Genomic DNA, 23517 nt, shown 5'->3' with positions numbered 1-23517 from the left:
ACACTACAGTTTGAAGGATAACTATGCAACAATTTTTTTATATACCAAAATACCATTCATGGCCTACCAGTACTTTATGAAATTACATTTAAACAGCAACAAAGTGACCAATCTGAGAATTTTTTATTAATGATGTAAAATGAAATGCTACAATATAATGAATCAACAAAATCTAAAATTCAGTGGGCTGGGTAAATAGCTCAGTTATACCTGGACTTAATGCCAATACAGAAAGAAAGAAAAAGAGATTCAGGAGGGGAATGGAAAATGGAGACATACAGGAAATGAGAATGTACACAAAGAAGAAAGAAATTTCAATATTAATAGATTAGTAATCAATTGTGACCTGTTAGGTGCTAGTGACACAGAAAAAAAGCAATAGGTCTTTGAAAGCGGTAGATTCTGTCTTGTCATGTGCCTGTAGCCTTGAGTTCTAAGGTCCCGCACAAATTAAAAGTTAGTGCTGCCACTCCAAACCAGTGGCTGTGGAGTACTTTGTCAGGCAAACCAAGAGAATGAATTTCACATACAATGGGTAAATATAGAAAGAAATTTGATTGTAGGACTTTAGGTAAGACTTCAAAGAAGGGGGCGGGAGGGAAGGAAGGAAGGGAGGGAGGGAGGGAGGAAGGAAGGAAGGAAGGGAGGAAGAAAGGAAGGAAAAAGGTCAAGCTCTCTGCAGCAAGATTAGACCCTATAATATGAGTTCCATTAAGATACTAAGGGCAATGTATAGGCAAGGGAGAGGGAGCTAAAATTAGAAAGTATAAAAGAAAGAGAATAAAAAACAAGGCAGGAACCAGAACCCCCTTCTTTTGTTTTGGTCCTCTGACCAGGGCAGAACCAAGGACATTTCAAGACTGGAATCAATGTCTCCATCTCTAAAGCAGCTGAGCGCCTTGTACCTCCCTTTCTTATCCATTAACTATTTGAAGCCAGTACTCCATCAATGGAAGTGGATCCAGGTAAACTTGCAAACTGGTCAAAAAGTTTGCAAAACTCTTCCTGTGTTATGGATATATGAGACCTGCAGGTCCTATAGCTTCCCAAAGCTCATTCTTTTAATCAGTGTGGCATTCTTGGGCCATGCCTTATACTTCTCTCCTTGTTCTATCCTCATAATAATAAGCACAGCTTTATTATTGCTTTATTTTGCTAATCATTTTGCTGCATTCTGTACTACTTTTTGTCCATGAAAGGACTTGGCAGATGTACTTCAGAGTTGTTTGATTGTGTACCATGGTGAAATATAATTTTATAAATTATAAATCAGGTGAAATATAATTTTCAATACCACAGTACTTTTAAAACTGCATATATAATAATTAACTTTCATAATATCTATCAGTAGCTACTATGAAAAGCAAAAAGTATCAAACATAGAAACAAATTATCAGCAACACTAGCATTTTCATATTGCAATTCCATGTACTGTTTTGGTGGTAGTGTACAAGCATAGTCTTCAATATTATTATGTCACTGGGTTTGAAAATAAGTTGCAAAGAAGAGTTATGATTCTATTATCTAAGAATTTAATTTTTCATATATAGCTGTGAAACATTGAAAACAGATGATTATTAAGTCAAGATACCATGATTCCCAGCACAAAAGGGTTAACAGTGAATAATCCTACTGCTTATATATGTACCGACGACAAAATGATACAGTCGTGGGAGCCACTCAGTCATTAATTTATTTTTAAAATAGTAACTATACATAATTTTCAAGAAATATTGGCTTAAGCTGGGCGAGGTAGTATGCACCTGTGATTCTAGCTCTAGTAGACTGAACCCAGACATCACTACAAGTTCCGGGACAGCCAGGACTACATAGAGAAACCCTGTTAAAAAATCAAACAAACAAAAAACCATACCCAGAAGCCTTTATTTATGAAGACAAAACAATCCCATTGCCCACATGAACACTGAAACTAAACACTATCAAAGTTCTGAGGGAAAATGTGTATGAAAAACTTTTTTGAAGTAATTTTTTAAGCAAACTAATATCCTATAACCGCTGTTTCTCTCTGAACCATAAAATGGAATAAATCACAAAAAATTATTACTGGCAAAATAAAGCAAAAAAGCTCATTTTCCCTTAAACAGCTTACTTGAGATCTTTATCTTTATGTGAAATGTTCATCAGACTTTGTCTTCTACTATTGATTTTGTCTTGGGACACTGTAATACTTTTAGGAAGTGTTCCTTGAAGGTGGAACTGGGTTATTGGGGCAGGCATTATTACTGTTTAAGAGCTCAGCCCTGGAACCTGCTCACTCTGATTCCTGTTGTGCTTGAACCCAACACCATGGGACCCCCTGCCTGCCATCCTCCCTTCCCTACCATGATGGAGTATACTCTTAAAACTGAGTCAAGATAAACTTTTCTTCCCTTAAGTTGCTTCTTCTAAGGTATCTGGCCACAACAATGAGTAAAAAGAAAAAAAAAATTGAATACAGAAGTAATGTACATGAAAAGTAGATAATACTAATTGAGCAACACAACTATAACAACACAGTTCTTTATGATATGTCTTGGGAATAGAGCATAGGGTAACAAATCTTTGGAAAGGAAAAGGGAGAACAGAGGCAATAGCTCTGTGAAACCTTAAAAAAATAATTCTAGGGAAACCTTAAAAAATAAGTTTAGGAATGGAGAGATGGCTCAGTGGTTAAGGATCTGTCTGTTCTTCTGGGAGACCTGGGTTCAGTTTCCAGCACCTGAATGGCAGCTATCAACTGTCTGTAGCTCCAAGATCTGACACCCTTACACAGACATAGAAGCAGGCAAAACTATCAATGCAAAGAAGATAAAATTAAATTACTAAAAAAATAACTCCAGAGTTATTGTTTGAGATGAAATGCTGAAGGAGGCTCGTAGCGAGAAAGAACATGTTAAGGAAGAAAGTCATTATACATTTTTAAACATATAGAATAACTATGGTCAGGGAGGATAGAGTACTAAAGATAAAACCATAGAGAAAAAAAGCAAGCCAGACATTGTGGCACACACTAATCCCAGCATTCAGGAGGCAGAGGAATGCACATCTCAATTCAAGTCCCTTGGCTACAGAACAAGTTCCAGAACACCCAGGGCTAGTTACACACACACACACACACACACACACACAAAAAAAAAAAAAAAAAAAAAAAACCTATCTCAAAAATAACACCACCACCACCACCAAAACAAACAAACAGAGAACAAAAGAAATGCATTATTTTCTGCCTAAAGAATCTATTATTGATAGTTACTAAGGACAAACCTAGCCCAGTGAACTGGCCTCCAAATGAGAAGGGTAAATATACTGTAACAACTATGCCTTTGCCATATCTTCTCCTGTGGGTAAGATTCCTCTCAGTTACATTTATCCAAGCAGTTGGCCATTTGAGAAATGTTTTGCCCCAAACTATAATATCCAATAATTTCCACTGCTCAAGGTTAAAGACAACCAGCTACAAGAACCAGAAACACCAAATCATGATAGAAGTGAAACTACGTTGAACCCAAGTTCCTGCCAAATCTACATCTAATCCCAGAAAAGACACAAATATTCCTTCCGTTTAGTAGGTTATTGTTCTATGTTATTATTCTTTTCTACCTCTACCCTTTGCCATGATTTGGATATACAATGATCCCTCAAAACTCCGAAGACTTAGACTTCATTGCTACCTAGTGGACTTTGGGCTTAAGTGATTAGATTAGTAGGATGCTATCTTCATCAATGGATTAATAATACTTTGATTTTGACTATTATCCAATTTGTATGGCTTCTGCTTCTGCCTCCTGAGAGTTGTGATTCCAAACATGAGCCACATGCTGGGCTGTCAGAACATGGTCAAAAGAATGGCCCACATTGAACTGTGCCTTGAAGAACTGTGAGAGAGGCTCCAGGAAAAAAGGTGGAGGGCCATTTACCGCAGGTACATTTTGTTCCCTGGATTGATCCTGTACTGTAACACACATTTATAATATTTGACTTATAAGATAAGCTTATTTTTGTTACATGTCAGAACACATCTGTGGAACCAAATGTAGTCAGTGTACTCTGAATGTGGATATGACTTGCTTTCACACTTTTCCAGATGTGAGCTACAGTACATGCTAGGCAACTGTGTTGATATTGGACTGTCCTTAGAAAGTTCTGGGAAATGGATGCTATGTTAATATTTAGTATGAGCTTATTGACATTCATTTACATGTTTTTGTGAACTCAAACACCTTCCTTGGATCATTGTTTTCTTTGTTTCATTCATATATAAAAGCACAGTGAAGCAGAAATAAGTTGTCTACAACATTAGACTATAGTCCACACCATGTTTTCAGGTCCTAAGACCCCAAGACTAGCAGATATAATCTGCATAGGCCAATGGAGTTGACACTGAACTTGTAATTTTGTGGCACAATTTGGAGGTGATATAACTATGAGGTAATGTATGGGTAGAGGAAGGAAGCCACTAGAAGTACACCCAGGAAGGGTATATCCTGTCCTGGCATCCTTTCTTCCTTTACTTCTTGGCTACTGGGAGCAAGGCAGGCATCTCCTCTGCCATATACTCCTGCTTCCATGATGGTCAACCTTATCTTGGGTTCAAAGAAATGAGATCAGTACTGTGGGCAGAGACCTCTTAACCCATGGGCCCATGTAAGTTTTTCCTCTTTTAGGTTGGTTTTTGTCAGATTTTATCACAGTAATGAAAGCTGACTAAAAATATCCCTTGATCACCACCCATACTGTCCTTAGCTGAAATGTTGATTGGTGAGCACTTTCCTCTTTTCCATTCTTGGGTCACTTACGGAGCCTTTATTTCTGACACTTTCTCTAGGGTGTTGTTTGGTTTCCAAGCTAGAGCTCTGGAACTGGGGCTGGTAAAAGTTTCTGATCTATAAATTGCATATGTACATGAATATTTACAGCTATATTTTTTGGGGGGTAGAAAAGTATATCTAACTCTAAGAGTTTGTCTGTCTGCAACTATCTATCATCTATCTATCTATCTATCTATCTATCTATCTATCTATCTATCATCTACCAACCTATCTATATATAGATCTATTATCTATCTATCTATCTATCTATCTATCTATCTATCTATCTATCTATCTACCTATAGATTTTTCTTGCATGAATAAATCATTTGAACAATAGCTCATTTGACCTGTATGTACATTTGCTCTTTAATGAACACTTGCATTGTTTAGTGGGTGTAGGACTGAATCACAAGCCTCAATGAAGCCTCAACCCTTACTCTCCCACTGAACTTCACCCATTGCCCCATGTTTGAATGTCTGTACCACTATGTTAAGCTCTGTGAATATGGTAATGAAAAAGATGATTATTCTTAAAAGTGCCTTAATTCCTAGCAGGAGAAATTTATGAAAAACATATCTCTGCACATACTTAGTTTATTTAATGAAATACAGAAACCCTGTGAAGTAGAATTGTTAGTAAGAATTTTACCTAGAATGTGTGAGGGTACGTTTTGTTTAATTTATGAAATGCTTCTCTGAGGAAAGTTTAATTTGAAATGTCATGGAAAAGAAGAGATTAGAAACAGAGGCAGGGATTCCAGGCAGAGGGAACAGTCAGTAGGAGGGAGGAGCATGAAGCTCAAGGCTAACCACACCTAGCATGCTGCAGCTCAGGTTTAGGCTGCTGGAGAGGTGAATTGGAAGTAGAAGAAAGAGACCCTGTTTATGAAAACGGTGAGAGAAATAGGAAGGCGCTGCTATCCAGATTTGCATTTGAATGAGAACTCACGTGATGCACTAATGCATTAGCAGAATCAAAAGAGAGAGAAATGAGCCAGGTTTGGGGTTGTAGAGAGGGAGGGACTTCCAAGTACACCTTCCAGGCCTCCTACCTACTATCTGTGGAGTGGACACTAAGGGTGCCAGGTTCTGTTTTACATAATTTGGTGGTAGACCACTGACTGGATTTTTCCACAGCCCTCACAATCTGAATCTAGTTTGATGACCGTATTTTCCTGATGACCTCAACTCACAATCTCTCCACTGGCTTCAGAAAAGCTCTGTGACAACCTTATTTTTCTCACTTTGCTTGCGCATTAATTCTGTATTAAAATGCAAACACATTTTAATCTGCTTTAAGTCTTTTCTGCAGAGGCATGTTTAAAATAAACCTATTCCTAGCTTAAAGGCCTCCTTAAAATGCCTCTAAGGTTTTTTTTCCCCATTAAACATTATTAAAGTTACTTCTTTTAAATACATATATAAAGACTGAGAAATTTCATGAGTTTTATAAGGATTAGTAAATTAATGCCTGTATTGATGTGGTAGTATTATACATAGGACTTATTCAGTAGAGAGGAGCCCGGGTGCTGTCATTTAGCATTGTAGATACTATGCTGATACACTACACCCTTTCAAACTTTGACAAAAGCAAAAAAACAAAAAAATTAATTAAAAACTTAAATCATCTTTGAGATTTAAAGTAGCTTATGTACAGACAAAATAAAAGAGATGTGAACTTGTTGTGAAGAAAATGAAACCGCCATCTCTGACAATTCAGCCAGATTTTTTTTTCACACAATTGTTGGACCAAGCCAGGGAGTGGGGAGCACACTTCACTCGGTGTGTACATAATGTAAAAGCTGTTCAAAACCATCATATCACAGACTAAACTGGAAATAGACTGGTGAGGTGATACAATGAAGCATACTCGAAAGGTATGCAAAATAGGAAATATAGATTCTGTTTTTGAAATGTCCAAGTTGATGCCAGAGATAATTTTATAGACATCATCAAAGTGGCTAAGAGAATATGATGTGTTGTCATATATATTTCAGTAAGCTGAACTCTGATCTAGCATATTTCTTTTCAATAAAGAAAAATACTTTTGAGTCAATTAGAAGATATATCTGTCTATAAACATCTAAATGTCTACATATTTGTTTTCCTTTACTTCTTCATCCATCCATTTATCCATATTTCCAGCCATCCCTCATGTTCATGAGGATTTTTTCTCCCCCTACTTTAGATACCTCTCCCTCATTGTAATGAAGATCCTCTGGGTGTAATTTATTCCCCTCTTCTGTACAAGGTGTATTTTTAAAATTAAATATAATTATTATGGAACTATTCTAGCTGGTTTGTTTATAGCAAATACCTTCATGAGTTTGTAGCACATTCTCTCTAATGAAATACAATCCATTCTCTGTATACTCTATTTTCTCTATAGCTTCATCAGGAGATAAGCAACCCAATTCATTTGCAAGTCCTAAACACCAGTATTCATTGTCTCTTTTCTTTCTTTTAGACTGACTGGTGAGAGATTAGCATAACTCATTTTTAAATAGAAATAACTTTGCTTTTTAGCTCAACTAAAGCTTCCTAGTTTTTTTGTTTTTTTTTTTTTTGTTTTGTTTTTTGTTTTGGTTTTTCGAGACAGGGTTTCTCTGTGGCTTTGGAGCCTGTCCTGGAACTAGCTCTGTAGACCAGGCTGGTCTCGAACTCACAGAGATCCGCCTGCCTCTGCCTCCCGAGTGCTGGGATTAAAGGCGTGCGCCACCACCGCCCGGCCCTTCCTAGTTTTTTTAATTGTACAACTGTCATCTATAATCGTGCTAATAAATATCAAGCAAACATTGCTATTCAAATTAAGGATCTATCCTGTTTTTCAGATGAAGAGATGAAGGAAGAGGTTAATTTCTTTTCTACTAGAGTTCAGCTATAAAAATTTCCTGGACAGGTAGCTGGAGAGATGGCTCAGTGGTTACGAGCACTGGTTGCTCTTCCAGAGATCCTGTGTTCAATTCCCAGCCACCACATGATGGCTCACAACCATTTGTAATGATATCTGTTGCCCTCTTCTGTCCTGCAGGCATACTTGGAGACATAGAGACATAACACTGTATACATAATAAATAAATAAATCTTTTTTTTTTTTTTTTCGAGACAGGGTTTCTCCATAGCTTTTAGTTCCTGTCCTGGAACTAGCTCTTGTAGACCAGGCTGGCAGAGATCTGCCTGTCTCTGCCTCCCGAGTGCTGGGATCAAAGGCGTGCGACACCACCGCCCGGCAATAAGTCTTTTTTTAAAAAAAATCCTCTGGCCAGTGCTTTTTCCATTCAATTCCCCAGGTGTACCTTAGCAGTGCTATAAAACCAAGTGGGAAGGGCTATTACTGACCGTATGTAAACATTGAAAATTAAATTGTATTAGATGAAACCAATGTGGTAAGAAGGTGTGACTTTGGTGGGAGGAATTGGGCCTTGAGATCAAAGCCGTCATAGATGGAATGGGAATTCTTATGGAAGTGGTATTAAACACCTGCTTAAGCTAAAAAATGGCCCTTACCAGAGCCTGAATCCACAGTCAACCTATGTTAGACTTTCCAGCCTCTAAGACAATAGGAAATAACATCGGTTACTCATATGCCATCTAGTCTATGAATTTTATTATGACAGTCAAACAAGGTAAGACCAAGGGGCATCGTGCTTCACGGAACCTTTCACTCCAAACTTTCTGAACACATGGACAACTACTCTCTTTCAGGGAGATGGGGGCGGACAATAAAATATTTTTTTAAATAATATTCTTTCTTCTAATCCAGCAAGAAAACAAAAGCAAACGGCAGAAAAAAAAGTAGGGGGCATGCAGTCAGCACAAAGGAGATGCTATCTATGTATGGGTAAGGTGAAAAGAAGGGAGCAGGCGGATTGGGGAAGGCACACGTAAGGGGAGTCAGCAAGCGGGGAAAAGAATTCAATCCTGGCATTAGTCATATTCTGAACAGCAGATCTAACAGATATAACCAGAAAGAAAGGGTGGACACACTGAAGAGCGCCTGCTAGTGAATACATGGGAAAGTGAGAACGGTGAGTCACAGGCTAGCTAGCACATGTCTAAGCAAAGAAAGAGTGGACACTCTGAAGCAGTCCCCCGAGCCTCCACTGTGGACAGCTAATGGGGAGACTGCAAAGATTCTTCTGAGGACTTTATAAATTTAAATCATTGTTATAAATTCCAGTTGACTAAATTCTTTAATTTGAATGTAATTATAATCTATCCTAACTTCACAGACCCATCAGGATTAAACAGAAACGCTCTGGATGAACAAGACCTATTTATTATAAAACAAAACATCTCCTCCATGAATCAAATGGGCAACAGCTGTCTGGTCTTTAAAAGGAATTATCTCTTTTGTCCTAAGATTAGCTGGGCTGCAGAGGAAAGAAGGGAATTAACTATCATTATCAGTTCAAGTCACCCGGTAATTTCTGCAATGAAATAGCCCAACCATATTCAGAAATTATCATGAAAACACTCAGCTTTCCAGGTGAATTATTATTGAATTTATATTAACCCCTAGGCTAAGTATCTAGGGAACTTTTTTTTTTTTAAGTTGCTAATGTAAAAAGATATGCTGCTGATCGCTTAGTCTGGTCACATCCAGGGAGAGTTATTTGCCCTGGGGTCTGAGCTACATTGTAGTAAAATCAAAGGACATAAAAGCTGTGGCAGGAACAGTGCTGAAATTGGAGAAGCACCATTATGAATAGCAACAAGCATGGAGATGCATATGGAAGAGCGTCACGGAGTCAGTAAAACCACAGTTCTTCCTTGATCGACGGTGCCCAGATAGTTACAGCTCATTTGCGAAATGATCTACTGGGTAGGTATTTATGGATTATTATGCAGAATATTATTGAGGATAAGCCTGGTTAAAAACAAATACAGAAAAGAGTAAATGGCACAGGCAGGCTTTTAGGAAGGCCAGCATTTGGAATATTTTCAGGGGAAAAAAAAATGTCAGAAATTCCACAACATAGCTAATGTGCCTTAGAAGGACTCTCCATTTTAGGAGTGCATAAATCCACATAAATTGCTGTAATAAGGATCCATTCCATAGCCCTTTTGGCATAAACACACATCTGGTCTCTGTTTGTAATAAAATCAATTCGAAGCCCCAGAGCGCATTAATAATAAAAATGCTCAACATATTGCACCCGAACAGGCCCAAATTTGAGTCTGAAGATCCCGTCACACATGTGTGTGCTGTTAGCACTGATGACTTGGTTACATAACAATCAACAAGTGGCTGAGGATTCCAGAGGTGCAATTTTCTATCTTATTTTATTATTTCCAGAGGGAAAAAATCCATATGCGTGTACGCTTAAAACTTTTGCTTGAAACAAAAAATTGCTTGTTTGATGGGCAGTGACTCTTCAATGTCTGTATCTGTATGGTATGATAGAAATGTGGTTAATAATAAACTTAATATAAAGATTAATGCCTGGCTTAGAGGAAGTTTATGGATTTGCAATTTAGAACAACAGAATCCTGGAATTAGCACATCATGTGTTGGAGGTTGTCTTTTAACTTGAAAGTCTAATAAAATAAAATAAAAAACTGTTGTAGGTTAATTTTTAAAAGCATCTTTTTTGGTTTTCAGCAATAGTCATCAACAATCTAGAGGCAGAGCCTGATAAGCCTTCCTCATGGGTTTTGTATTTACCTTCTGTGTTATATGATTGACCCAAGGAGAAGAGCAGTTGCTGAGATCTGGTCCTTGGGGATCCCATATTCCATCAGGAGCAAGGCATAGGTAAGTTGATACACCTACAGAAAGAAAGAAACATTCAAACATTCAAATAACATTTCTTAGAATAACTTCATGTCTTCACCATACATATTTAGTATAAGCAAGGGTAAAAATTAGATAACTGTATTGAGATAGTAGTATCTATTAAACTTAGACACAAAGATTTGAAAGTAAATGGCATTGGGCAAGCGTTAAGAACAAATGAAAAGGATTCAATGGTTTTAGGGGAGGGTGTGGGGAAGAATTTTATGAATTAAGACCATGGATAGCTTGTCTTTGTGGATCTTTTGTCTGGATTTGCAGGAGGAAAACAATGTTAGCGTGCAGGTTGTCAGAAAAACAAGAAAGCCTGTCATGGGTAGAGGAACTATGTTGCCTTTGGGAGACCTCAAGATTTTTGAGTGGGGTTTCTCCGAGATGAAGGAGTTGTATTTAATGAAATGGAAAGGCAAGGAAGCCCGACTATAAAGCCTTGTGTCTACTATGCTAGAAATTAGTGAAGATTGTTAAGAAGAAAAGAATGGTTAGAGTCAGGTTTCAGAAGGGTATCACTTGCAGCAGAAGAGAGGACGGATCTGCATGGTACTGTGTTTAAAGAGAGGTAGCTGTGACTAGAGTTCTGTGAGAACCTGTGTAGGCTTGGTCTTAGGGGTTTACCAAGAATTCAGAGAGCTAGGAAATTGGGGCTCAGGCATACTGACAGTACCATTTAAGTCCTGGGAGAGCTTCAGAAAGAGTTCAGCTTCCACTAAAACTTTTCCCCAATTTCCACAGAACAACACTGATCTAGTTCAGTAGTATGAAGTGCCTGCAAACAAAAGTTTCCACTACTGCTCACAGGACGTGTCTAGAGCAGCAAGGCTGCTGTCACCTCTCTTTCAGAGAGGAAGGAGTGACTTTTTAAGTAAGAAAGAAGGACATCTTAAGTGGCTTGCAAAGGCCAATCCAATAGAAAACTTTAGCAACAAATATTCCCATTCCTTTTCAGAAAGAGAAAAATGGCACTGAAATTTTCAACACTTTGCTAAAAGGAAAAAAAAAAGGGGCCCTTATACAAAACAAGACTTTCTGGTGTATCCACATTCCGTGTATTATGGAATCTGGAATGACATAGCCACATGGTTAATGGTGTCAAGTGAATAATGCCTAAAGACAGTCCATAAGAATATATGTATATACAGCAATTATATATTTATTTTATTTCTACATTTTGAGGAAGGATACAAATATTTTTTGGTGTGTCAAGTATTATGAAGGTGAAAGCAAAGATCAAGTCAAGCAGTGTATTTGTCTTAAAAATGATAAATATGACTGCACCTTGAGATTATTATAAATTATGGCAGAAATAGAAAAGATTCGGGGAGATTTGGTTTTAAGTTATCTCCTGGAAGAAGCAGAGGAGATTGTTCGTTAATGGATGCTTGTGAGTGGGAGATAGATCTGATAGCAGGCTCATGATCACATCACATGCCTTTAGCCATTAGGGAACAACAACATCATTGACGAAAAAAATATTCATGCTTTCTCCTCTTATAAATGCAAGATGTGATCAATGGTCACCAGGAGTCCACACAACTCAGCTTCCTCCACCAATATTTAGCCATCATTGAGAAACACAAAACAACCTGGATGTAATCCAAGGACAGTGCAAGGACGTTGCAAGGAGGACCTTGGTCTGTCGAGCATCATTGTCCCCCAGAACTAACACTAAAAGAAAACGGTTACTCAAGGCCTTTCAACCAAATCCTCACCTGTGACTTTTCAGGTTCTGTTATCAAATGCTGATCACACGCACTCATTTGGTTGAGCTCATAAGCTAATCAAATCATAATAAGGAAAATAGATGGTAATAACAAAATAAGTAGATCTACGAGGAAAGAAGAAAAGAGAAGAGAAAGAAAGAACTGAAGAAAAAAAAATCAACACAAAATCCAGGCAGGCCTGGGCTAGACTGGCTGGGGCTGGCTCACCTATCGTTCCTGCTGGGCAGGGCTGTTTTGCTACTTGCCCCTGACGGGTCTTAAACCACATTATTTCCCGGGCTTCCACAGCATCACAACTCTCTTCCATAGCTGGGATCTGGGAGGCTGCCGATGGCAGGTGTGTGGTGATGTCATCCAACACCTCCACAGCTGGGGATGGTGTGCTGGTACTCCGGTTTCTTCTGCCCGGCAATGATGGAGTGGTACTCCTCCCTATGTTCCAGGTCGTGGTCCGAAGAGTGGTGCTGGTGGTTGTGCTTCCCATGCCCAGGGGTCCTGTGGTAGAAACTCCTGAAACACAGTTGGAAAACAAAACAAAACACCTACATTGCTTGCTCATAGTAGGACCTCAGGAAGTCTCAAAATTAGAAATCACTTTTATTTGACAGTTGAGGGAATGCCAAGGCCCTAGAACTCCATGACCTCATTTTCATTTAAACATGGCAAAAACATGCCAGTACCGAGATGTCAGAATGCCAATTGATTACTAAAACAGCCATTTGACTACTGCCAAACACAGGCTTTTGAGGTTGATTTCTTTTTCAACTCTAATCACAGAAAGCAAAATTACAATACAGTGAGACTCTCTGTAAACTTCTTAATGCTTTCTGACAATAGCAAATTAAAACCTTAAGCCTTCTACTTAGAATTTCAAACTTGATATAGAAAGAAGTTACGTAAGATATTATATTCATATTAGATGTTATGGTTTGAAAAGAAAGAGTCCACCATAAGTTCATTTGTAAAAAGTTGGTCCACAGATGGTGATCTGGATTTGAGAAATTCTAGAATTTGTAGGAAGCATTGCCTAGCTAGAAAGAGTAGGGTCAGTGCAGCGGGAGGGGCTATATGGGTTATATCTCTGCCGGGTGCCGGAGGAGCTCTCTGCTCTCTGATTCAAGGCTAGAGATGTGAGCAAGTTGACTCAGACTCCTACTGCCTTGGACAGAGATAGCCATTGTCATGCCCTGTTGGCCATGCAGGACTACAACATTCAAACTATAACCCAAAATAAATCCCCCTTTCAATAGCTAATATATTAAAGAATGCAAGCTTCTAAATATGACAGAGGCAAAACAATAAAATGACAAAGAGAGGACAAAAAAAAAAAGAAATCATTACACACTCAAAACAATTAATGAAAAAAGAGGCCACAGATTTGAAGGGGAGCATGGAACAGTATATTGCTGGACTAGGAGGGAGGAGAGGAGGGGAAAATATTGTAATTACATTATGATCTCAAAAAAAGTAATTCTGAGTATGATCTTTTACTACACATCATTTGAGTACCTGCATACTTTGAGAACTGACCCAACTTTAAAAAAAAAAAAAAAAAGCCAGATGGTGGTGGCGCACGCCTTTAATCCCAGCACTTGGGAGGCAGAGGCAGGTGAATCTCTGAGTTCGAGAGCAGCCTGGTCTACAAGAGCTAGTTCCGGGACAGGCTCCAAAGCCACAGAGAAACCCTGTCTCGAAAAACCAAAAATAAATAAATAAATTAATTAAATTAAATAAATTGAAAAAAACGATCAAATTTGACTTACTAAGTAAGTAGCAAGTACATCCTAGGAAATTTCAATGCTAAATTAGTTTAAAGAATATTTTTATGGGAGCAATTGTATTCTAAGTACCAAGTGAAGATGCTTAGTGATGAATGAACAAGAGACACAACATAGTCATCTACTATCAGTAACGGAGCACTCATTAACAGAATTCTATTTCTGGGAAAATATATTTATATTCTTATGGTGGGGTAGTCAAAATGCACTACATAAACACACTGTAGTTGGAACACATGAAGTCAAAACTACTGACTTCACTTACTGACAGGAGACTCCAGGGACACTGGATCTAGCCTAGTGTTAGCTACCTCATATTTAAAAGTTTGGGAGAGTCCTGTGGCAATTTTGCAATCCTTCATAGTCTACCTGATGTAAATTAACTTCATAGTGATAAAAGTGTAATTGCAAACCCTCAGTTGCCCCAGGAGACATCCCACATTCATCAGAGAGACTTCGCTGTCCATAAAACTTTCCAATCCAAGACTGATATGCCGAAGGCAAGGCATATTGATTGTCAAACATCAAATGACTGTAATAGTATCATTCCTATCATTAGGTTCTCTGAATGCTAGTTTTCTTTGTTTGCCTTACCTTCTCAGTTTTCTGCTTTCTCTTTGTTTTCTTTGTATATGAAAGAAAAATGGGCAGGGAGAACAGCAAGGTAGGCTATTAAAAGTACAACCATTTCAAGTTGAGACAAGAAGGCAGAGTGTCTCTTCTTTGTTCTTCTCCCAAGTAAATAATGTACTCCAAATTGCAAAGCTCAGCTGATTCTGTCTTTTTTTTCTACCTGAAACCTGTGCAGTTTTTCCTTTCTTTCCCCAGTCGCTGCTGTACCTGGAGCCCGTCACCGTTGGGGAATGAGTACAGTAAAATTGTGAGTGTTTCCCTGACAGCTAAACAGAGCAGAATGGCCATACTGTTCAGAATTTTATTGTTCCGAAATAAAAGCTCAGGGTTCATAAAACAGAATGACTAATTCTTATACCTGCTATGGATTAAATAACTTTTAACAAAAATGTTTCAAAATGCTAAAGGAAATTAATGCTTTAAATTAGAAACAACCAAATAAGACTAAAACATATTTCGATGTCAGCAAAAATATATAAAAAAATCATTGGAAGGTAAAAACAAATTGAAAATTAAATACTTAGCATTGCTAAGCATTTATTCATAAAAATTCATGTGAATGTGTCATCACTGAAATACAAGAATATTTTATATATTTTATATTTTTTCAGATGATAATTTTTTCAATTGAGAGAAGATGCTTACTACTTGGGGAGTGTTAAGGCAAGAGTTAAAAGAGAATCTCATGTGTTTTCTCTTTAATTTAGACAAAGCTAGCTCTCATTTGTGTGTGTGAAGGGACCACTTAGAGGAACTGTGATGCTTTTGACAGGAACTATAATCTTTTCATTGATAATAAGCTGCAGTTTTTATTTCACACAAAGCCTTGCTCATTCTTTGTCTTTTTAAGTTTGATCATGTAAAAATGGAGATGTGTAGAGCTACCTGCTATTAGCTAAATAATCTTATGCTCAAATTAACTTGTTTTGCGAACCTCTTTGAGCTGAAAGGGAAAAAAATACTTTTAAAATAGAAACTGTTTTTCAATTGTCTTCTTTCTCAAGAATTATACAGGTACTAAAGAATGCTTTCAAGATGAATGCCTTTCTAATGCTGGCTATTTTCATTAGCACGTAACTAGGAAGGAGATTAGTTCAGCAATAATTTTCTGTATAAAGGTACGTAGTTGTACATATGTACAAGAGGAGCCTTGAACCTGCCATCTCAACTGTACATTTCACACAGGACAATGGCAAACTTCCACAAAATTTTTGCTTGTAGTGACTTCAGCCTTAAAACTTTCAAACAGATCCTTTATGTTCAGTGTGTGTCATTGTAGTGCTAGCAAGCAAAACAGCATTTTTAAGACGACATCATCACAGGAAACCATTTTATAAATAATAGTCCCAAGTGATAAAATAAAAATTATGATTTTTCTTCTCTTTTTCAAAAATTAACTCACTCAAAGCATTTTCTAACTTTCCCAGAAATATTTTTTAGAGTAAAAAAAGCCTAGACAATGTTACTCTCCGTTCCAAACTCTGAAATGGTGTCTGCATACTCACCAAATAAAACGCGAACATTTTTCTTTATGCTCAAAGACACTCACGAACTTCTCCAGGTCATTATGAACACTCTCATCTTTTTAACTCATTATTTAAACCACACAAGATCCACAGTCTGGCACCTGCATCCTCTTCTTCTGTGACAGGGATTTTTGTTCATGCTACAGAGCATCATTGCCTCATTGACATCTCACTACGTCCCCATCTCTCCTCTGAGTCACATACATCTCCATCAAAGAGCCTTTTCAAATTCCCTAAGCCTGGCTTATATGCTAGCACATGTTCTGTTAAAATTATTTCTTCTGAAGTTGGCTTTACTAAGGGCAACTAAAGCTCTAAGTTAAGACAGTTGAATGTCAGAGACAGAGCAACTAAGGAAGCAGTAGAAGACAGAGGATCAGCAAAAATTAGCAAAACTATGCAAATGAAAATACACATGGCAGCTAAATATGTCTTAATGACCAGTCCAAAAAAAATTATCTTATACATGAATCTGTGCTTACCACTAAGGAAAACCAATAGACGACACAAAGAGAAAAGAACCCGAGAAAATGAATGTTTTTCCTTGAAAATGGCTGTAAATCAATACAGTCATAGTAAAGTATATACGTTCTAAAAAACAAATCTTAGCTCAATACAGACAACCTAATTCTAAGACCAAATATAACTTGGTTCATTAGAACCGAGTCACTGAGAATTGTCTAAAAGTGGGAACTGCCCAATTTGGTTGAAATTTAATCGAAGTAAGAGTCACTTATAAACAGCTACCTGTGCTGTCTCCTCCTGGCCCTCTTCACTTACTGCCATGCTAGGATGCCATGGGCTCTGTTTGATGCCTGTTTTGGCGGAGTAACTACTAGTGAGATACACGATGTCCCCCGGGGTTGGGAAAGAACTTGCCTTATTGATAGATATTGACAAAAGAAAACTCCAAACCCTCAGAACTGCCATTGCCCATTGGGTTCCAGCCCACATCACACGCTATGAGAGTGTCTTGGTCTTCCATAAGGAAAAAGTGTTGTGGATGCGGCAGTAGAATCTTACCTGAAGACAGAGAAAGCTTAATCAACCTGTGTGCTAAATGTCCTGTGTACTGTGCATCTTGGAAAGTTTACTGTGTGAAAAAAGTAAGTTTGAGTGACTACTTACATTTAGCATTTTATCCTAGTTGAGAATTTTGCTACTTACCAGCATTACATTTCCTAGTGTGTTTAATAATAATAGCTAAACAAAATGACATATTGAGTTTCCCTTCATAGCCTTATCCCACACACCCACACATACATTAAAAAAAACTTAAGTTCTTCTGAATCTTGACATGTAATGCCTGTAGTTTATGCAATTTTTACTATTTGACTTATTTTCTTTAATTTTTTTCCTCCAGCCTGTCTTGAACTGTTAGTACTTAGAATATTAATGCATATTTTGTAGACTATACAAACATAAAAATGTGAAAACAATGATGATTTTTTCAGTGACTGATGTTTTCTAAATGACCAAAAATATAGTTATTAATATTACAAGTTATTCATTTTAAAATGGGAAAGCATGGATCATCATCATACAAACAGGAAGTGATTTGTTCTCCTCTTGCTGCATGTCTCATGTTTATAATAATTTGCTATGAAAACTAACCTCTGACTCTGCTCATGTCTGAGAATCTAGTACTTGGAGGTAGTGGCTGGATGACCACGCATGGACTGCACAGTGAGAGCCGGTGTGAAGCACACAAGTTGGTTTAGCTCAGCAGCTGGATGCTTCTCTGGCATATACCAAGTCCTGAGTTTGATCTCTACCATCAGAAAAATCACACAAACAGAAAAGAAAAATGTCTGCCATCTTGGATTGCTTTATGCCTCTACAATTAATGGCTTTACTTAAGCTTCCAAGACAGTCCTAAAGGAATGAAAAGATTCTAATAAGGCATGACTATCCTTGACTATACTGCACTTGTCATGTGGGATAAACAGCTTTTTAAAGATGCATTGCTTAAGAAGGCCATATCATCTTAATGCAAATTTCACTTTATAGCCAACTTTCCTACTCATGATAAACCTACAGCTTTTTTCTCAGTTCTTCATTTTCTTCTTCCCTCTCTTCAATGCCTTACTCTCTGCACGGTTTTCCTGTTACCAATATTTCTCTATTAGACTCATCTCAGTAGACCACATCCTGGCTGACTGCATAAGCACTTTGTGCTCTGCATTTGCCAAGTGTTCATTTGAATCCAAGGTCCATTACTAAAGCAAGCTTCCCAGGGGCCCAATAGAAGAAATAAGAAAGCTAAAACCATCCCAGCACTGAGCAAGGGCTTTTGGCTGTGTGTGCAATACTCAAGGTAGAAAGATGTTCTCCCTGACCCCTGTGGCTAGCCATAGGTGGCAGCAGATTTGATGGGACACAGTCTTAAAGGTGAAACATTGATATTCCCATCAAATATCTCCAGTTCCTTTCAGAATTCATTTGTACAGCTTGGCTGTAAGGTCACTAGAGAGTGGAATACCATAAACTATCAGCCATGCGGAGGGATCTTTAGTTCTGTAAGTTGATCTATTTACGTCTCCTGGTTTTCCCTTAGGATAGTAATCTTATTGTAAACAGATGAAATTAAGTATTTTAGTAAACGTGAAATTGTAAAGGCCTTACTATATATGATAACAAGTACAAATAAAGGAATCTGAAGGACTCTTCTTTAAAAAATCTGCTACACGTTAGATCCCACAAAGCCAGACACCCCTACATTTTTCATGCTTTAATTGTACTCTCATTGCCTTGGGACACCTTTACTTCTCTTCGTGGTTGCTCCAAATACACTTTGGGTGGGTACACTCATCTTCAGCAGGGAGATGACAGAAGCCAAGTCAATCAGTTCTCCCAAGTCTACATCCAGTAAGTTTTCATACCTGGCAACTTTATGTGAATGGACCTGGATTCGAATTCAGATCTATCACAATCTCTTCCTGTCTACTAGGACAGTGCTGTTGCTGCAAATCTAGTGACCATTTACACATATTTATAGCTAGATAAGCACAAAATGAATTTTAATATGAATATGCACCAACAACTGCTCATGTATTTTTTAAAGGTTATCCTATGGCACAGACATAGTGGGGTTTTCCCAATTACCTATTATGGGTTAAGCAGTATTATTAGCACATCTCAGAGACTGCTGTAAATCTGAAAATAGGCCTGTGAGAAGCTATCACTCATAGCCCTCACTTTAAGATGGTGAAACTGAGGCATCGGGTGACTCAGTAGTTTTCCACAGTTACAAAGTCAAAATAAGAGGAGAGGAACACAGGCATTGGTGTAGCGTTCCCTCCTTTCAGTCAACTCAGGCTATGGATAGTCTGCAGTTGACCTAAGACTGTCTCTCTTTAGTTGAGAGTAGAGGATGCAGGCCTTATAGAGATCACCCATTTTGTTAATAACATTTCTAATTCCCTGGTGGGTTCAGACCTACTACATAATGGATCTCTCTTGCTGCCTAAAATAATGTTCAGGATACAAATGAGCAATGAAATGTTGTATCTGCTATTTTTCTAATTTATTATGTGCCAAAGAGTGCTCTATTAATTTCAATCCATAAATGAGACATAGAGAAATGAGACTTCTAGTCTTACAGAACTCAAATGTAAGAAACCAGTATTTTTTTTTAACCTAATGTTCTTTGACAATTTCATGCATGTCTATAGAATATTCTGTTAACTCTCATCCCCTCGTCTCTTTTCTCTTACACCTGTTATCTCACATCCTTAAAGGCCCCATTCCCATATTCAGACCTTTTTAGCTTTGTGACCCACTGAGTTTAACCAGGACTGTCTCCCTAGGTACAAATACGAAAGAATCCAATGGAGCCCAGTGGGCCCGCTATTGATACACAAAAGCTGTGACTGTCTGTCACTCCGAATCCAACAGTTGCGAGTAGCTCATCACGAAGGGGTATGAATGGGCCAGGAGCTCCCTCTTCACATAGGAATGGCTGTCGCCTAGGCCAGCACTGGGCACGCCCAACACAAACAACTCCAGCTGCTATGTGATCATAACTGCAATGACTGTGTCAACCTCTGCAGGTAGCATTTTGCCACACTTCTCACTAACTTCTAGCTTTTTTGTTTTTCTGGCCCCTCTTCCAGAGTGCTCCTTGAGCCGTAGATGGGTGGTAAAATGCCCTGTTTAGGGATGAGCTTGCAAATTTTATGTATTCTAATCTTCTTGAGTAGTCATGAGTCTCTGTAGTCCCTCCTTCTCACTGTGCTTGGTGATGGAAGGGCAGCCGAATTCAGTGAGGTATAAACATGGCTAGTTTCTAGGCATTAACATGACTTGTTTGACTCCATATTCTCTGATGAACTGATGAACGTTTGATGTAATTTTTCAAGTGTCAGAGCATAGCATATGTGACATGCCTATAAAATATCTTGATTGTGTGTGCTTAGAGAATTTAGATTGTCCATGCACACAAGTATGTTTCTAAGAAACTCATAAAAAAACAAGGTCCTAGATCAGATCAGGGTGGGTTTTTTTTTGTTGTTGTTGTTGTTTGTTTGTTTGAAAAGTTGTTTGTCTGTATTTAGAAACTGGAAAGAAGGTATTGAGATTAGGCTTTACCCTGCTTTTATTTACTTTGTAATGTATGAAACAGTGTTTGGGGGTTTTGTTTGTTTGCTTGTTTCTCTCTAGGCTGTCCATTATACAAGAACGCTCTACCTTACAAGCATCTTTGGGCTTCATTTTGAGGAAAGATGATGACTGCAAACCCAAAGATGTCCCAGAAACTGCTCCACCCACCCAGAAGAAGTTGATGAACTGAGTTATTAGTGGTAATAAAATAGACCCAGTCTATAAATTTACTCATGTGAACTGAGACTAGGGTAAACATAGTGTATTAAAATCATATCAAGGAAACAACCCCAAGATTTTATTAGAAATATCAGAGCAAGGAAATGCCATAAGTCTCTGTTGGGTTGCTAAAGTGATAGATGCTTAACACTGTGATAGCATGCCCCACATCAACTGTCATTGCATACCTGGTGTGTGTCAAGGACCAAGGCCTCCCCGAGTTGTTCCCAGAGCATTGGTTGAACTTGTTACCTGTTGTGGACAGAGCCTACTAAACTGTCTGCCCACCCACCTATTTGTTCATCTGTTCCTGGAACCGACCCACTGCTTTGTACTCTTAATCCATTGTCTGCTATAGACCAGGTTCAGTCTTAAACCTATCAGCTGACTTCTGTCTGCAGCATCACTCTTAACCCTGACTCCAGCATCCCTGGGAGTAGCTCCCTCTAAGTGCTGTTCTGGTTCATTCTCTCATTAGTTAAGCTCTTCTGTAGACCACTGCAAATACCCTCTTGATGTTTGCTGCAACCTCTTTCACTTGTATTTACTCTGTAATCCATACATATGCATATAGAAATACAGATATGTTTACTGTGCATTGTGTGGTATGAGACTTCATATTAGTACTTAAGACTGAAATAAAAGAATATTCATTTGCTTTGACCAAGGTAGGCAGAATATAGGACAGATCACAGTCATTAAAATTGTTGAACATTATCAATGCATTGTTATTCAATGAATTTGGAGATTGTTGAACAACATAAATGTGTTTGTCTGTTTTTGGCACTGTATGCTTACAACAGTAGGCATTACACTGCTTTTCAAGTATAAAAAAAAACAAACAACTTCAAATAAAAATTCCAGCATTTATTTTTTTTCCCTAAAATTAAAAAATGAACGTAAGAATGAAACAATCAGGAGAACAGCAAGTTGTTACAGGAGCAGCAACCAAGTCAACAAAGCAGACTGCTTCCTCAGGAACCTTCGAAGCAAGCCAGGCTACTTTATTTTTCATATCTTGTGAAGTCAAACATTTGCTCTTCAGCATGAAACCTCCTTGATACTGACAAGACTGCTAAATATTTCATTTACTCAATTCTTTTAGAATAGTGATAGAAGTGATGTCTAACTGATACTAAAGTTCGATAAAAGCACGATTATGTTGCAGTTACTTCTAAACAATAGTCAGGGTACAGCATATAGACATCTGATAGATATTAATCACCTCTCAAAATCCTATTTAAATTCAGATTTTTTGGAGGGCAAGGGAATAGCACACTCATTTTTTTCTCCTGCAAATATGCTATCTGCCCATGTAACAGGTGTTTTGATTTTGATGTAAAATTTTTCCTACAAACTCATATGATTGAAAACTTAGTCCCCGCATGGAAATCAAGACCAGTGAGACAATGTGCGTGAGCTAATGGGAGCTCACCGACTCCAACTAGACTGGGAATGAATGATCATGGAATCAAACTAGTCCCTCTGAATAGGGTTGACAGTTGGGGTAGACTGTGTGGTCAATGACAACGGCACTGGGATTTGTCTCTACAGCAAGTACTGGCTTTTTGGGATCCTGTTCTCTTTGGATGTATACCTTGCTCAAACTAGATATAGTGGGGAGGGCCTTGGACTTCCCACAGGGCACGGTGCCTTGCCCTCTATTAAGATTGGAGGGGGGTGGGGGGAGGGTATGTGGAGGGAGAGGACTGAAGGAAGTAGAAATGTGTATTGGTATTTTTTAAAGAAATACAAAATCCAAAAAAAAAAAAGAAAAAAGATTTTTTTTTTTTTTTTTTAATAAAAAAGAAAACTTAGTTCCCAGTATTGGCATTGTTTGATTCCCCCAGGAGGTGAGACCTGGTTAGTGAAAAGTTGTTTCTGTTGCATAAACCTTGAAGAGTTTATGTTTGTTCCCCTTTTGCCCCATCTCTGACCCCTGGTCTGCCAACTGTTCGCATACTCCCCGTTCCACAGTTGTGGCTGGGAGCTGCTTCTGCTGTCATGCCTCTATTAACACTATGGGCTACACCCTCTCTATCTGTGATCCCAAATAAATCTTTTCTTCTTCAAATTGCTTCTTTCATGTATTTCATCAGTGAGGAGAAAAGCAGCTACGATGATGGGTAAAGGATGGGATCATCACATCAGCTTAATTTTGAAAAGTATTTTTGGGAGCTCTCTGTATGCAGTGCAGTATCTTGATTACGCTGTGACTTTGCTAAGGTTGGACAAAAAAATCTGTGATTATCCATGCCAGAAGATATGTAATAGAAAGATTTAACATACAAGTGTTAATATTTTACTTAAGCATTTCACAGCCATAAGACTGTCAATAGAAACTATTGATCTACAGGCTTAAGAGACAAAGTGTTTCTATAGAATTATGTACTATTTTTAATCTATAAATTAATTTTGGCAGCCATACTT

The 23517-nt window shown here is 38.0% G+C and overlaps 1 protein-coding gene across 15 annotated transcripts in view; it reads right to left on the bottom strand.

The window, feature by feature from the left end:
- The window catches only part of Adgrl3 (adhesion G protein-coupled receptor L3), a 742119-nt gene that overhangs the window by 158630 nt on the left and 559972 nt on the right, over nucleotides 1–23517 (bottom strand). For all 15 annotated transcript variants that reach the window (XM_057771795.1, XM_057771780.1, XM_057771783.1 and 12 more), the window contains 2 exons: nucleotides 12537–12839; nucleotides 10480–10583 (listed from right to left, as the gene is read on the bottom strand). In XM_057771795.1, the coding sequence (XP_057627778.1) occupies nucleotides 10480–10583; nucleotides 12537–12839 (407 nt within the window). The remainder of the gene's footprint in view (nucleotides 1–10479; nucleotides 10584–12536; nucleotides 12840–23517) is intronic.

The sequence above is a fragment of the Chionomys nivalis genome, chromosome 6, assembly GCF_950005125.1.
Source record: "Chionomys nivalis chromosome 6, mChiNiv1.1, whole genome shotgun sequence".
Classification (NCBI taxonomy): domain Eukaryota; kingdom Metazoa; phylum Chordata; class Mammalia; order Rodentia; family Cricetidae; genus Chionomys; species Chionomys nivalis.
The sequence above is the reverse complement of the archived record's forward strand: the minus strand, read 5'-3'. Positions and strand labels throughout refer to the sequence as shown.